This window comes from Bos indicus x Bos taurus, chromosome 17 (assembly GCF_003369695.1).
Source record: "Bos indicus x Bos taurus breed Angus x Brahman F1 hybrid chromosome 17, Bos_hybrid_MaternalHap_v2.0, whole genome shotgun sequence".
NCBI lineage: Eukaryota > Metazoa > Chordata > Mammalia > Artiodactyla > Bovidae > Bos > Bos indicus x Bos taurus.
Genome location: NC_040092.1, coordinates 60,272,055 through 60,284,536, shown reverse-complemented (window position 1 = coordinate 60,284,536; position 12,482 = coordinate 60,272,055). Strand labels below are relative to the sequence as shown.

The 12,482-nt window shown below is 45.3% G+C and overlaps 1 protein-coding gene across 6 annotated transcripts in view; it reads left to right on the top strand.

Moving 5' to 3' along the window:
- ZNF827 (zinc finger protein 827) overlaps nt 1-12,482 on the top strand; it is a 190,338-nt gene that overhangs the window by 25,429 nt on the left and 152,427 nt on the right. For all 6 annotated transcript variants that reach the window (XM_027567456.1, XM_027567457.1, XM_027567461.1 and 3 more), the window contains exon 2: nt 11,201-12,253. In XM_027567456.1, the coding sequence (XP_027423257.1) occupies nt 11,201-12,253 (1,053 nt within the window). The remainder of the gene's footprint in view (nt 1-11,200; nt 12,254-12,482) is intronic.

Sequence of the window (12,482 nt, the reverse complement as noted above, 5' to 3'; positions counted from 1 at the left end):
ATTCATGCTATATTTGCAACTATCCCTTTCTTATTAATTGGCCACAACATATGTGGTGATGAGTACACATACATATATATGTGTATGCGAGCTAAGTCACTTCAGTCATGTCCGACTCTGCGACACCACGGACTGTAGCCCGTCAGGCTCCTCTGTCCATGGGATTCTCCAGGCAATATTACTGGAGTGGGTTGCCATGCTCTCTCCAGGGGATCTTCCCAACCCAGGGAATGAACTCGAATCTCTTATGTCTCCTGCATTGGCACATCGGCAGGTGGGTTCTTTACCAATAGTGCCGCCTGGGAAGTCCACATATATATACACACACATATATTTATTTGGAGATTTCTAAGTTACTGTAGTAATAGAAGACTTCTCTTGATTAATGCCTTTCTCAAAATCTCTCATTTGACAGAAATTTGGCTAAAGTTTAGAGAGAGTCAAAAATAGCTTTTTGGTCTGTTTATAGTCTCTAGCCTCAGGGGACTTCACACTGAGTGGTGGGGGGGCTGGTTCTGTACAATAAACCTAGCTTATAAAAAACTACAGTACCAACCGAGTCTTCAGTTTAGAATTCAGAGGTGAAACCCCAGAAAAAAGTCTCAGGCATTTCAGGCCTTCTTCCTTCCAACTTAAATATATTCATTCATTTTCTAGAGCTGCCGTTACAAAGTACTACCAATTGAACAGCTTCAACGACGGGAAAAATTTTTGTAGTTATTCTTAATCAGTAAGATCATGTAACAAGTATATGTACTGTCAGTCAGTCCAGCTGCTCAGTCGTGTCCAACTCTTTGTGACCCCGTGGACTGCAGCATGCCAGGCTTCCCTGTCTATCACCAACTCCCAGAGCTTGCTCAAACTCATGTCCATCGAGTCAGTGATGCCATCCAACCATCTCATCCTCTGTTGTCCTCTTCTCCTCCTGCCTTCAATTTTTCCCAGCATCTGGGTCTTTTTTAACACAAAGCAAATAGATATTGTATTCCCATGATTCAAAAGAAGGTCAAAAAAGAAATGTATTGTCTCACTGTTCTGGAGGCCAAAAGTTCAAGATCAAGGTGAAGGTGGTGGCAGCTCCATGCTTCTTCCAAAGAGGCTAAGATAGGGTGTGTTGTGGGCCTCTCTCCCAGCTTCTGGTAGCTCCTTGACCTGTGGCTGTACACCTATGGTCTTCACATGGCTTGTCTGTCAGTGTGCAAATCTCCCCTTTTTATTAGGGCACCAGTCATATTGGGTTAGGGCCCACCCTAATGACCTCATCTCAACTTGATGACCTACAAAGATCCTATTTCCAAAATCAGTCACTTTCACGGGTATTGTGAATTGGACATTAGCATCTTTATGGGGGATGCAGTTCCGCCTATGGGGCTTCCCAGGTGGCTCAGTGCTAAAGAATCCACCTGTCAGTGCTGGAGCTGTGTGTTCATTCCCTGGGTCGGGAAGATCCCCTGAAGAAAGAAACGGAAACACATTCCAGTATTCTTGCCTGCAGAATCCCATGGATGGAGGAGCCTGGTGGGCTACAGGCCATGGGGTCGCAAAAGATTCCCACGTGACTTAGTGACTAAACAACAACAACAATTCGACCTACAACACTCGGCTCTCACCCTTAGTTTGCACAGAATTTTAATAAGCCTGGCGATTGTTGTTTCAGTTATGGCAGACAAAAAGCCTCAAATTTAGAAGGAAAGTGCTCTGCATAGGCATAATAGAGAAATAATTTGTAAGAACTGTGAAAATAGGAATAATGACTTAAAATACCATTGCTTGGAGCTATTTGATATGGGGGCAAGCCGCTGCAAAGGCTCAGTAGTTTCTGAGACACTTCTCAGAAAATAATAATCATGTTACAAACATAAAATCATGTTTCACACATCATGTTGGAGTATGTATGCATTTTTAAATCTCAACTGTGTGAAAGTACTTTGGTACTTTTTGGTTACCTGAAATATTACTTTTTTGACCTGAAATATTACTTTTTTGTCAAGTTTTTCATATTCTAAAGGTTTGAGTTTAAACCTTACTTTGTCATTAAGTGTGAATATTAAGTAAGCCTTTTGTAACCTTGGTTTCCTGGTCTGTAAATTGAAAGGAGTACAGTCTCCCGCCTAAAATTATTGTGAGGATCAAATTTGCTGGTGATTATTTAAACACCAAATATAGAACCAGGTGTATTTCTGATGCTTTATAGATGATTGTTTGCTTATTCAGCAAATGTTTGTTGGAAACCTGTCATGTTCCAGGCCTCTTTCTAGGATTCACTCATTCATTTACTCATTGATGATCACTTAGTGATGTAGTAGTTGAAGCATTGACCTCTGTATTGGGTCATCTGAGCTCAAAGATCACCAGCCCTCTCTAAGCCTCTGCCTAGAAGCTAGACATAGGAACTAGCTCTCCAAGGCTTTTCTTCTTTAAAATAATTCCTATAGCAAAATTCAGCTTCAACAAATAGAGCTGTAGTTTTCAATATCCCCCAGATCCATTGGATCAGCCTGGCAAGTACCCTCTGGGCATTCGCTTTGCTCTCTGAAGATGGGGCACTAGGCTGCGTGCTGTCTGTTTTCTGATGATAGTAACAATGCCAGCCACTCCTTACTGAGCTCTTGACATTGTACTACATGCTTTTCATACATTCTCGTTCCTCTCATTAGGGAACATGATTCTCCAAAGAAGATGGGTATCCAGAGAGACATGGTGCACTTTCCAGGAGAATAATGTTCTTGGATGTTTGTGAGAAACACCCCTGTATTGTTAAGTAAGGACAAGCTCATCTATAGTATAGAGTGCAGAATTCACTTGAAATGTTAAGCTAAAACTCAAAGATATTTGAGACTTCCTAGAGGGCTTCAGCTTCAGTTACTCATTCCCCTAGACTGCTGTTGTCTTTTGTTGGCCAGCAAGGAGGTTCTGGTGGAAACGTTTGCAAAGCAGGCTCTTTTCCCTGTTCTGTGTTTGATCACATGAGAAAAACAGAATTGTCATTTGCAATTTTGGAAACCGTTCTCATTTCCAGTACTGACAAGGGCCACCATTCTGATTGTTAAGCCCATTTTTTCTTTCTTATTCATACATGTGACAAATATATGAGCACCTGATTAGACAAATATATGAGCACCTGATTAGAGTACCATTCTAAATATTGAGGATACAGCGGCAAGCAGAACAAAATCGTCTCTCTCAGGGGGCTTCTACTCTAATAAACAATCATATTTGAGGGGAGACCTCAGGAAGTAAGGAAATCAGTCATGTTGCTCTTTGCGGGGAGAAAGATTTCAGGCAAAGGGAATAGCAAGTGCAAAGGCCCTGAGGTAGGAGATGGGGTCAGAGGGATGCAGATTACGTAGGGCCTTTAGGTCAAGGTAAAAGTTTTGGATTTTATTCTGAGAAGCCTGAGAAGCCATCGTGGAGGCTTTAGGGATGAAGCAGTGGAATTAGGGCCTTCCCAGGTGGTGCTAACAGTAAAGAATCCAATCTCTGGGTCAGGAAGATCTCCCACGGAGGAGGGCACAGCAACCCAACCCACTCCAGTTTTCTTGCCTGGAGAATCCCATGGACAGCGGAGCCTGGTGGGCTATGGTCCATAGGGTTGCAAAGAGTCAGATATGACCGAAGTGACTTAGCACGCACAGTGGAATTGGACAAAATATTTTTAAAAGCTTACTCTGGCTACTGGTTAAGAATATAGGGGGGAGGGGGCAAGAATTGGAGGTAAGTCAACCAGTCAAAAGGCTACTGCCATAGTCTAGGCCAGGGGTACAGTGCAGTATATGAGGGTGGGAGTGGTGGAAATGTTGAAAAGTGGCAAGATTTGGAATGTATGTTGAAAGCAGAACCAACAGAATCCACAAGTTAATTAGATGAGGGGTGTGAGAGAAAGAAGCTAGTGGAGACTGGCCGTGGCATTTTGGTCCAAGCAATTGTAGGGGTGGAGGAGTTGCCATTCGTGTGGAGATGGGCAGTTTGATGGGGGAGCTTGTGTTGTTCCTGGGTTCCTGGAGGACCTGGCAACTTTCTGTGAGAATATTGAAACTGGCTTAGATACTGTTGGGAACTCTCTTTGAAGAGGAGGAGCAATGTGTTAATGTGTGTTACCTTTGTTTTCTTCGTGGACACTTTCAACAGTAATCTGCAAACACTGCTGTGTGCAAAATGGTCATCTTGACCCAGGAGGCAGCCCTGCTATCTCAGTCTGCAGACTCTTATCCTCTCCAGACTTCCACTCATTTCCCACTGCCCTCATGGCACCTTTTCCCCAGCTGGACTGGTGACAGGGATCTGGCTGTCTTCTCCACTCTGGCAGTTTGAAATAACTAGCAGTTCTTACATTTTCTTCCTGGCCATGCTGATAAGGGATGGGTGCCCCTGGGCATCAGGTTCAATAACCGTGGTCTCTGCGGCTTGGTCCTGCGGAGCCGATTGCGGGCGTGTCATTTAGACTGTGGACTTGGAGGCCTGGAGCTCTGAGAGGTGCCTTCACTGAGGGCAGAACCAGTGTGGGGGATGTGCTGAGGCTTTCAGGCTACAAAAGGACGATCGAAAAATTGGCAAGTAAACCAGCCTAAAAGAGGATATGTTTTATGCTCAGGATCATAAAATCGGTTCAGAACAACCTGATGCGCAGCACGCTAAACCTTCATTAAGCATTACTGAGGTCACTGCTTTTGTCTTCCGGGTGCCTCTTCCCTTTTCTTCTGTGACCCACGTGTAGCCAGTTGTAGAGCCTGCCCCTTGGCTTCAGCGATAGGTCCAGGGAGTGGCACATGACCTCCAGCAGCCAATCAGAGGGGGAAAGACCTTTCTCCTGTGATACATACGTCATTGAGCGTGGACTCCAGAACCTGTGCGCCAGGTTTTTTGCCCCCTGGGAAAGCTGGCCTGGAGGAGGGCATGACAACCCACTCCAGTACACTTGCCTGGAGAATCCGCATAGACGGAGGGGCCTGGATGGCTGCAGTCCACGGGGTCACAGAGTCCGACATGACTGAGTGACTAAGCACAGCACAGCAAAGGTGACCTGAGAGGAGGCTAACCTCCCAGAAGAGACTAGACACAAATGAGAGGGAGCCCTGATGGTGCTTTGGACACCCTCTCTGGCGCTAGCGACACGCATCCCTTTCCATGTTTGATAGAGTGACTGAGAACGTGACCCGAGAACGTTCACGCATGCGGTCCTCGTCACTGACAACCACAGGAGCCCAACTACCCCTGCTTTGGTCAGCGCTTGCCTCATTGTCCTACTTCAGGCATGTATAACCTAATGGTTTTTTGATTTCAAAAGGAATGAGTTGAGTAACGTAGTTGGTCAATCTGCCCTTAACCAGTCAATAGATGGGGTGTTTTTAAAATGTGAAGAGTGGAGAATCTGAAAACATTTTCTTTAAGTGAATCTATCTAACAAGGTCACCAGAATATTAGCTTACTCCACAACTGGGCTATTTCCTGTTTGATAGTTTGCAGAGGAGGGAGCCCTCTTATAAGTGAATTTCCAGTGTCATCTATTGAAATCTTCTGCGTCCTCCACTGTCCATTTCCAAAGCCACCTGCATGATTGGAATGAATGATTTGCTCTCTTAGGCACACAGGACTCTGTGTGCTTCATAGGCTTGTGCAATTCTTGCTCCCCTGTTAATTATAAACTGTTGGCCTAGACGTTGTTACTGTCTCTGAGGCTCTCTGTTGCAGAGAGCAGTTCCCTGAATATGTTAATAGTAAATGCTCAGTAAATGTTGAATTAAATCCATTATCAGCATTGGTTTTACTAATAGCTTTTGTACACTGTTGTGTAAACTTTACAAACTGCTTTCGTGTACAATTGCAAGGAAAAATCTATTGTATGTTTTAAGGTGGATATTCCTGGTATAACTGATAATACTGATAGTGGCCTGTTTAGCTATGGATGCATATTAGGTGGAAATGGAAAACATGCAATATTTTTAGATGCAAATAAACCGGAAAGTTAGGGATCAGGTGAATACACATGTGGTCACAAGAAGAGGGTGTTGGCTGCCAGAGGACTGACCATGAGTCAGCTCCATCCAGGTGAGTCCTAAGAACCTAATCCTGATGCTCTTCAATAACTGCCGATGAGATTCGTGTGTATTGACTGGTGGCAGTGGTTTGTGGGTAGATTAAGAACTGAGGCTTTTCGGCTTCCGTCTCTACTAGCTTTAACCTCAGCCAAAAGGCATGAAAATTAATAGGTGCCTTCTTATATTTTTTTCTCTCTCTCCTCCTGATCTTTCTGAACAAGGACCTTTTGAGTTGAGTATCGGTCCAATTAAATGCACCTGATTAAAACTGTCAAACCAAAAATGAAGTGAGCTGGAAAAAAAATGCAGCAAGAGTGGTAGATCTCAAATTACTCAGTTTCTCTGCTTGAGAACTGAATTGTAAATAAACGTGTTAGGTAGTGAAATTTTGTTTTGTTTTCCCCAAAGGAGAAATATTTGCCACATGGAAACAAAATATATTCAGCGTGTTTTCATTCTGTAATTGCGCTGCTTCTATTCTTAATTCTTTCTGAGTTTCTGATTTAAAGGGAAAAACACGGAAACAGACTGTTGTGTAAAATTGACAGGAATGAGTGTGAACCTGGTTGTCAGAGACATAGGTTGCGGTAAAATTAGCAATGGAAATAGCTTCCTATTCTAGAGGTTAAAAATAATGCATCTAGAAGGGAGTTATTTACATTGGCCATTCAGAGGCTTCCCCTGGAGACTTAGTTAGAAAAACTGTGAAATCCATGGTGGATGCTGGATGCGCAGACAGCATTTCCGGGAGTCTCACAGCTCTGGGAGGGAGAAGGGTGGGGATGGGTGAAGGGGCTGGGGATGGGGGTGAGTTCTCAAATTGTGAAAGAAGGTCAAAAGACAAGCCTCGTTTGTTCTAAAGTTTGCGATGTCCAACAAATTAATTCCTTAGATGGAGGGAATGCTATTTGAGCATCCCAGTGACAGAAGCCTTTCTCATCCTGCAGCCTGAAAGGTGCTGGGGGCAGAGGTGGCCCACAGACCTTGCTGAAGGGGAGCTCCCCAAAACTGGACCAAGGAACACCTCTTGGATGAAACGGAATGTGAAAATAAACAGCAGCCCAGCAGAAGGGAAACCAAATTAATTTATGCGTGGGAGAAAATCCTTGTTGCTGCTCTTTTATGAAGTGAAAGCACATTTGTTGGAGACTTTCAGGGTTTTTCTCTCACCCTCTGTGGGTCCCAGCTTCTCTTGTGTTCATTTCTCTGAGTGCATACCCCAGCGTTTACTTGACCTCATGTGATAACACAATAGTTTCAGAGATGTTTCTCCTCGGGTTTCTGGTCTGACTCCTTCGAGGCCATGCACTACGATTATTTGCTGGTTTATTATTTAAATAACCATGATTGCAGTAGCAGCATCTTCAGAAAAGCGATTAATGGAATATTATGAATTTAAAAGGGCTTCCCTGGTGGCTCAGTGGTAAAGAATCCACCTGCCAATGCAAGAGACCCAAGTTCCATCCCTGAATCTGGAAGATTCCCACGGAGAAGGAAATAGCAACCCACTCCAGTATTCTTGCCTGGGAAATCTCATGGACAGAGAGAGGCCTGGTGGGCTACAGTCTATGGGGTCTCTAAAGAGTTGGACATGGCTTAGCGTCTAAACAACAACAACAAAATGAGTTTAAAAAGTACTCTTAAGGTATTTGAGTTTTCTTGCAGTACAAAAAGAGTGTATGTATCTCAGTGAGTGTATCTACAAAGCACAGAGCAGTAGATGGTTAAGAATATCTGGGTATTTTAGAGGACTTAAATTGGTCTGTTTAAGAAATGCTTTGTTTGCATGTTCTGGGCTTGTGTTTTGGTGAGGTTGAGGAGGTTGCTTTAAACGTAGTTATCAGCTGTTTGTATCACTCTGGAACATTTGGATCTCCTTATCACTGTTTGATGGGCTTAGAGCCTGAATTGACAACTTCTTTCGTTTTTGACCCACTCACCAGCTTCAGCACGTCTGGAGGGGGTGAATTTTCTTCTCACATCTGGAGTGGGCAGGAAATTAAACTTTGCCTTTGGGGCTTTGCCAGAAGATGTGCCAAATTTTTTAGGCACTTGAATCCATTTTTGAGAACAGCAACAAAGAAGAGGCAGAGAGGGAATAGAGAAATTATACAAATAACAGGTACTTAGCTCTTACTGGTTTATCTGAAAATAAGAGTGAATGATATCTTTATCAATGAGAATTCACTTGCTGATTTCTCTTTCCAGAGGGTGGAAGGACAGCTGCTCAGATTTTCTAGAAGATGCTGCTCAGAGGGCATCTGGCAGGGGCTATGAAAAGGATCATTGGGCCAGATGTTAAGAGATTTGGGCTTTGGGTTCCAGTGTTAGCAGTAAGTTAGCTCTGTGTGTGCCTTAGATCCACCGTAACCTTAAGAATATTTAATAGTCTCAGTAAAATGACAAGACTGTACATGGATGTGGTTGTGATTCTTTGTGGTTCTCAAAACCCTGATTTTATGTACCTTGTTAATTGCTCCAGACTGCAAGGAATGACAACCCACTCCAGTATTCTTGCCTGGAGTATCCCATGGCCAAAGGGCCTGGTGGGCCTTTGGACACGACTGAAGCGACTTAGCATGCACGCAAGGTTCTACATCAGTCTTGACTCTGGAGAGCTACTCTAGTTTGACAAAAGCATAATTTACAAAAAGGAACATAAAATCAACCCTGTTGTTGAAATTGATGTTGGCTGCTTGGTGGTTGGTAAAGAGCATCTCTTCGAGAAGCCATTGGTGAGATGAGTGGTTCTGGGTCCCGCCGGTTTCAGGAAAGATGACAAATGTCGAAATCAGATGGGAAGAAGGAAATGTGGCAAATCACCAGGAGCCAGACTGTTTTTAACAGAGAAAACTCAATTTTGCCTGCTTTTCTCCAGCAAATCCCATTTGATATTTTATATTTTCGTGATAACTTAATAAGGAATCTCAGGAAGGAGTTGCAGAACTGTAACTTAGTGAAAGAGAATTTGTCATTTGTGACATTTCTTCTCTAAAGAGCATGGGAAGATCGATGTATTAGCTTGTAGTTTGGGCATTACTATTTCCAGCTATTTCTATTCAGGAAAGAAACAGCACGATATATGTAGCAAAACTTGGCACAGTGGGGAATTTTGGCTCCATCCCTAAAGCATCATTGAACTCTCTAGGGACCAGGCATTGTGAAGGCATATGTGGAATCTGTACATAGTAAGCCACCATCCCTACCTTTCAGGAACCCTGTCACTTAATTTTTTAGAAGATAAGTCCATAGTAGACTCAATATTTTGAAAATGGGAATGTTGGGTCTGCATTCAAAATACGTACAGAACCTGCCTGCTTCTCCCCGCGATCGGCCTCCCTGTTCCCACCTTGCACCTGCATTCTCTTTTCCACAGGCAGCCAGAACAGACCTTGGAAAACATAAGTCATGTCATGTCACTGCCCCGCCGCTGCCCCTCCAGTGGTTCCCAGTCCCTCCAATTGCAAAAGATGAGAAAATCATTCGGTAGTTTACAGCATCCTTCTGATAGGCTCGGCCTCCCTCCTTTAAATCTCTCTCTTTCTCGTTATTTCTCTGACTTTCCTTCTGCTCTGACACTCACTGGCTTCCTTGATGGTCCATGCATGTACCAGGCAAGTTCTCACATCAGGGCATTTATATCAGACCCTCCTCTGCCTGGGCCCCCTCCCTCAGAGATGGCTGCATGACCGACTGCTGATGTCTTTCAAGTCTTTGCACAGATGTCACCACCTCAGTGAAGCCTCACCCTAAGTGTGACTGTTGAACATGACAACTTATCTCCTACCCATTACCCCCATCCTCTGTGTCCTGCTCTGTATGTTTCTCCATTACACTTACCACTCTCTGGTTTTCTCTAGGATTTACTCATTTATTCATTTTGTTTAACATCTGTTTTCCTCACCGGAATGTAAGCTCTAAGAAGGCAGGATCTTCATTTTGTTCAACATTGTTCAGTCTTGAATGCCTGCCATGTGGCAGGCCACTCCCTCCTTAGCTGTTGAATAAATGAGTGAATGAATGAGAAAGAGAAATTAATTCTGACATTGAGTTCTAGGGAGAATAACGAGGAGGAATCCTTTGACCTGGGGGTTGAAGGATGGGCAGAATTGGACAGTCAGGCCTTCTGGGGGAAGACATCGCAGGTTGAAGGAATATTTTGTGCAAAGGCAGAGAAGTGGCAGAGCCCACTTGTGCTCCTGGAAAGGCTACGAGTCCCAGCTGACTGGTGCCGGGGTCCAGTGAGAGCAGTGAGGGTGGACAGATAAACTCATGGATAGAAAATAAGGAAAGGGGACTCTCGGTGCAGTGAGGGAACAAGTGACTCATCACTGCCTATGTTGAGAGGGCTGGCAAGTTGAGGGTTGGGATCTCAGACAAGCAGTTTGCACTGTCCCTTTAAGAAGTCAGGGAGAGATTGTCCCTTTAAGAAACCAGGAATGTGAATAGTGTTTGGTAGTGAGATCTCATTTTTGTATAGTACTCTACTGTTTTTTCAAAACATGGTCGCATGTTTATTATGATGGAAGCTTCAGAACAACTCTGTGAAATTGGTAGAATATCTAATAAGCAAGTTTTTATTTACATATTTTGATCAGTTAAAAAAAAAATGAATTGCATGTTCTATCAAGCCAGCTAAGTGACTGGCCTGAGGTGGAGTTAGAAAGCGAGAGGCAGTTTCCTACCGCCTTGGGTCTCATCATCCAGTTTCCCCCTATGTCTGGCTGTCACTTTCATTCCCACACGATCTTGAAGATCTCATGCTCACTTTTTACCTGGGCACAAGCTTCTCCCCATTTCCCCCATTCACTGAAAAGCAGTTTCTGCATCCAGTTTCTTCTTTACCAGCTCCATTTTCCTCATTCCTCCTCTTCCATTTCCCTTGATTTGAAATAATTAGAAAAGGATGAACGTGTGTAGAAGGTGGCTGTGCTTTAAACTGTGGCCCATTCAGCATCCTTTCAAGCTTAGGTCCAGAGGCTCTGACCCAGCCCCTGACCTGCTGGAAGGTTGTGTCTGTCTTTCGTGTGTTGTTGTTGTTTTTTTTTTTTTGTGGGGGGTGGGGGCAGGGCAGAGGTAGCATGTCCACGACTCCATTTTTGCCTGTCTTCAGGCTTTCTTGTTGCTTGCTTTGGGAGTAAACCGGATCTTCTTAATTCCCCCAGATGTTAGTAGGCAGGACGAGGCGGAGGGAGAACTCAGTGAAGGAGAACACTGGTATGGGAACTCTTCGGAGACGCCGTCGGAAGCCTCCTATGGAGAAGTCCAGGAGAACTATAAGCTGTGCCTGGAGGACCGGATCCAAGAGCAGTCCACGTCTCCAGACACCTCCTTGGGAAGCGCGACCCCCAGCAGCCACACGTTGGAGCTGGTGGCACTCGACGGGGAGGTCCTGCGAGACCCACTGCAGTGTCCAGATCACCTCTCCCCCGGCGTGTCTTCTCTGTGTGAGGAGGACCACCCAGGCTCCACCAAGCCCCTGAGCAGCAACTTGAGGCGGCTGCTGGAAGCCGGCTCCCTCAAACTGGATGCCGCGGCCACTGCCAACGGCAGGGTGGAATCCCCGGTCAACGCGGGCTCGAATCTCTCCTTTTCCCCACCGTCCCACCACGCCCAGCAGCTCAGCGTGCTGGCCAGGAAGCTGGCCGAGAAGCAGGAACAGAATGACCAATACCCTCCAAGTAACCGTTTCCTATGGAATCAAGGTAAGTGGTTGCCAAACTCAACCACCACCTGCGACTTGTCCCCGGACTCCGCCATCCTCAAACTGAAAGCTGCAGCCAATGCCGTCCTGCAGGACAAATCGCTGACCAGGACGGAGGAGACCGTGCGATTTGAGTCCTTTTCCTCCCCTTTCAGCTCCCAGTCTGCCAGCTCCACCTTGGCAGCTTTATCCAAGAAAGTCAGCGAGAGAAGCTTGACTCCTGGCCAGGAACACCCGCCCCCGGCCAGCTCTTTCCTTTCCCTGGCTTCCATGACCTCCTCGGCGGCCCTTCTGAAAGAGGTCGCAGCGAGGGCTGCCGGGACCCTTCTGGCTGAGAAATCGTCACTGGTGCCTGAGGACCCTCTACCGCCACCGCCTTCGGAGAAGAAGCAAGAGAAAGTAACCCCGCCTCCTCCGCCGCCGCCTCCGCCGCCTCCTCCACCACCGCCACAGTCCTTGGAATTATTGTTGCTCCCAGTTCCCAAGGGAAGAGTGTCTAAGCCCTCCAACTCAGGTATGGATGCTTTCATTTCCATCAGCCTCTAAGTCTTTTTTTTTCTGCCTGTCAATTGCAATGTCTAATTCATTGCCTTCTTTCTTCGCGTGCGTTCCCCATCCGATCTGAGGCAGGAATAAAAAAGCAGAAGCAACGACAAAATAAGTAAGCAGCCTCAGGGTGGGTCTTTCATGTATGGATGACACGAAGACTTCACCAATAGCTTTATTTTTGAAAGGTAATGAAT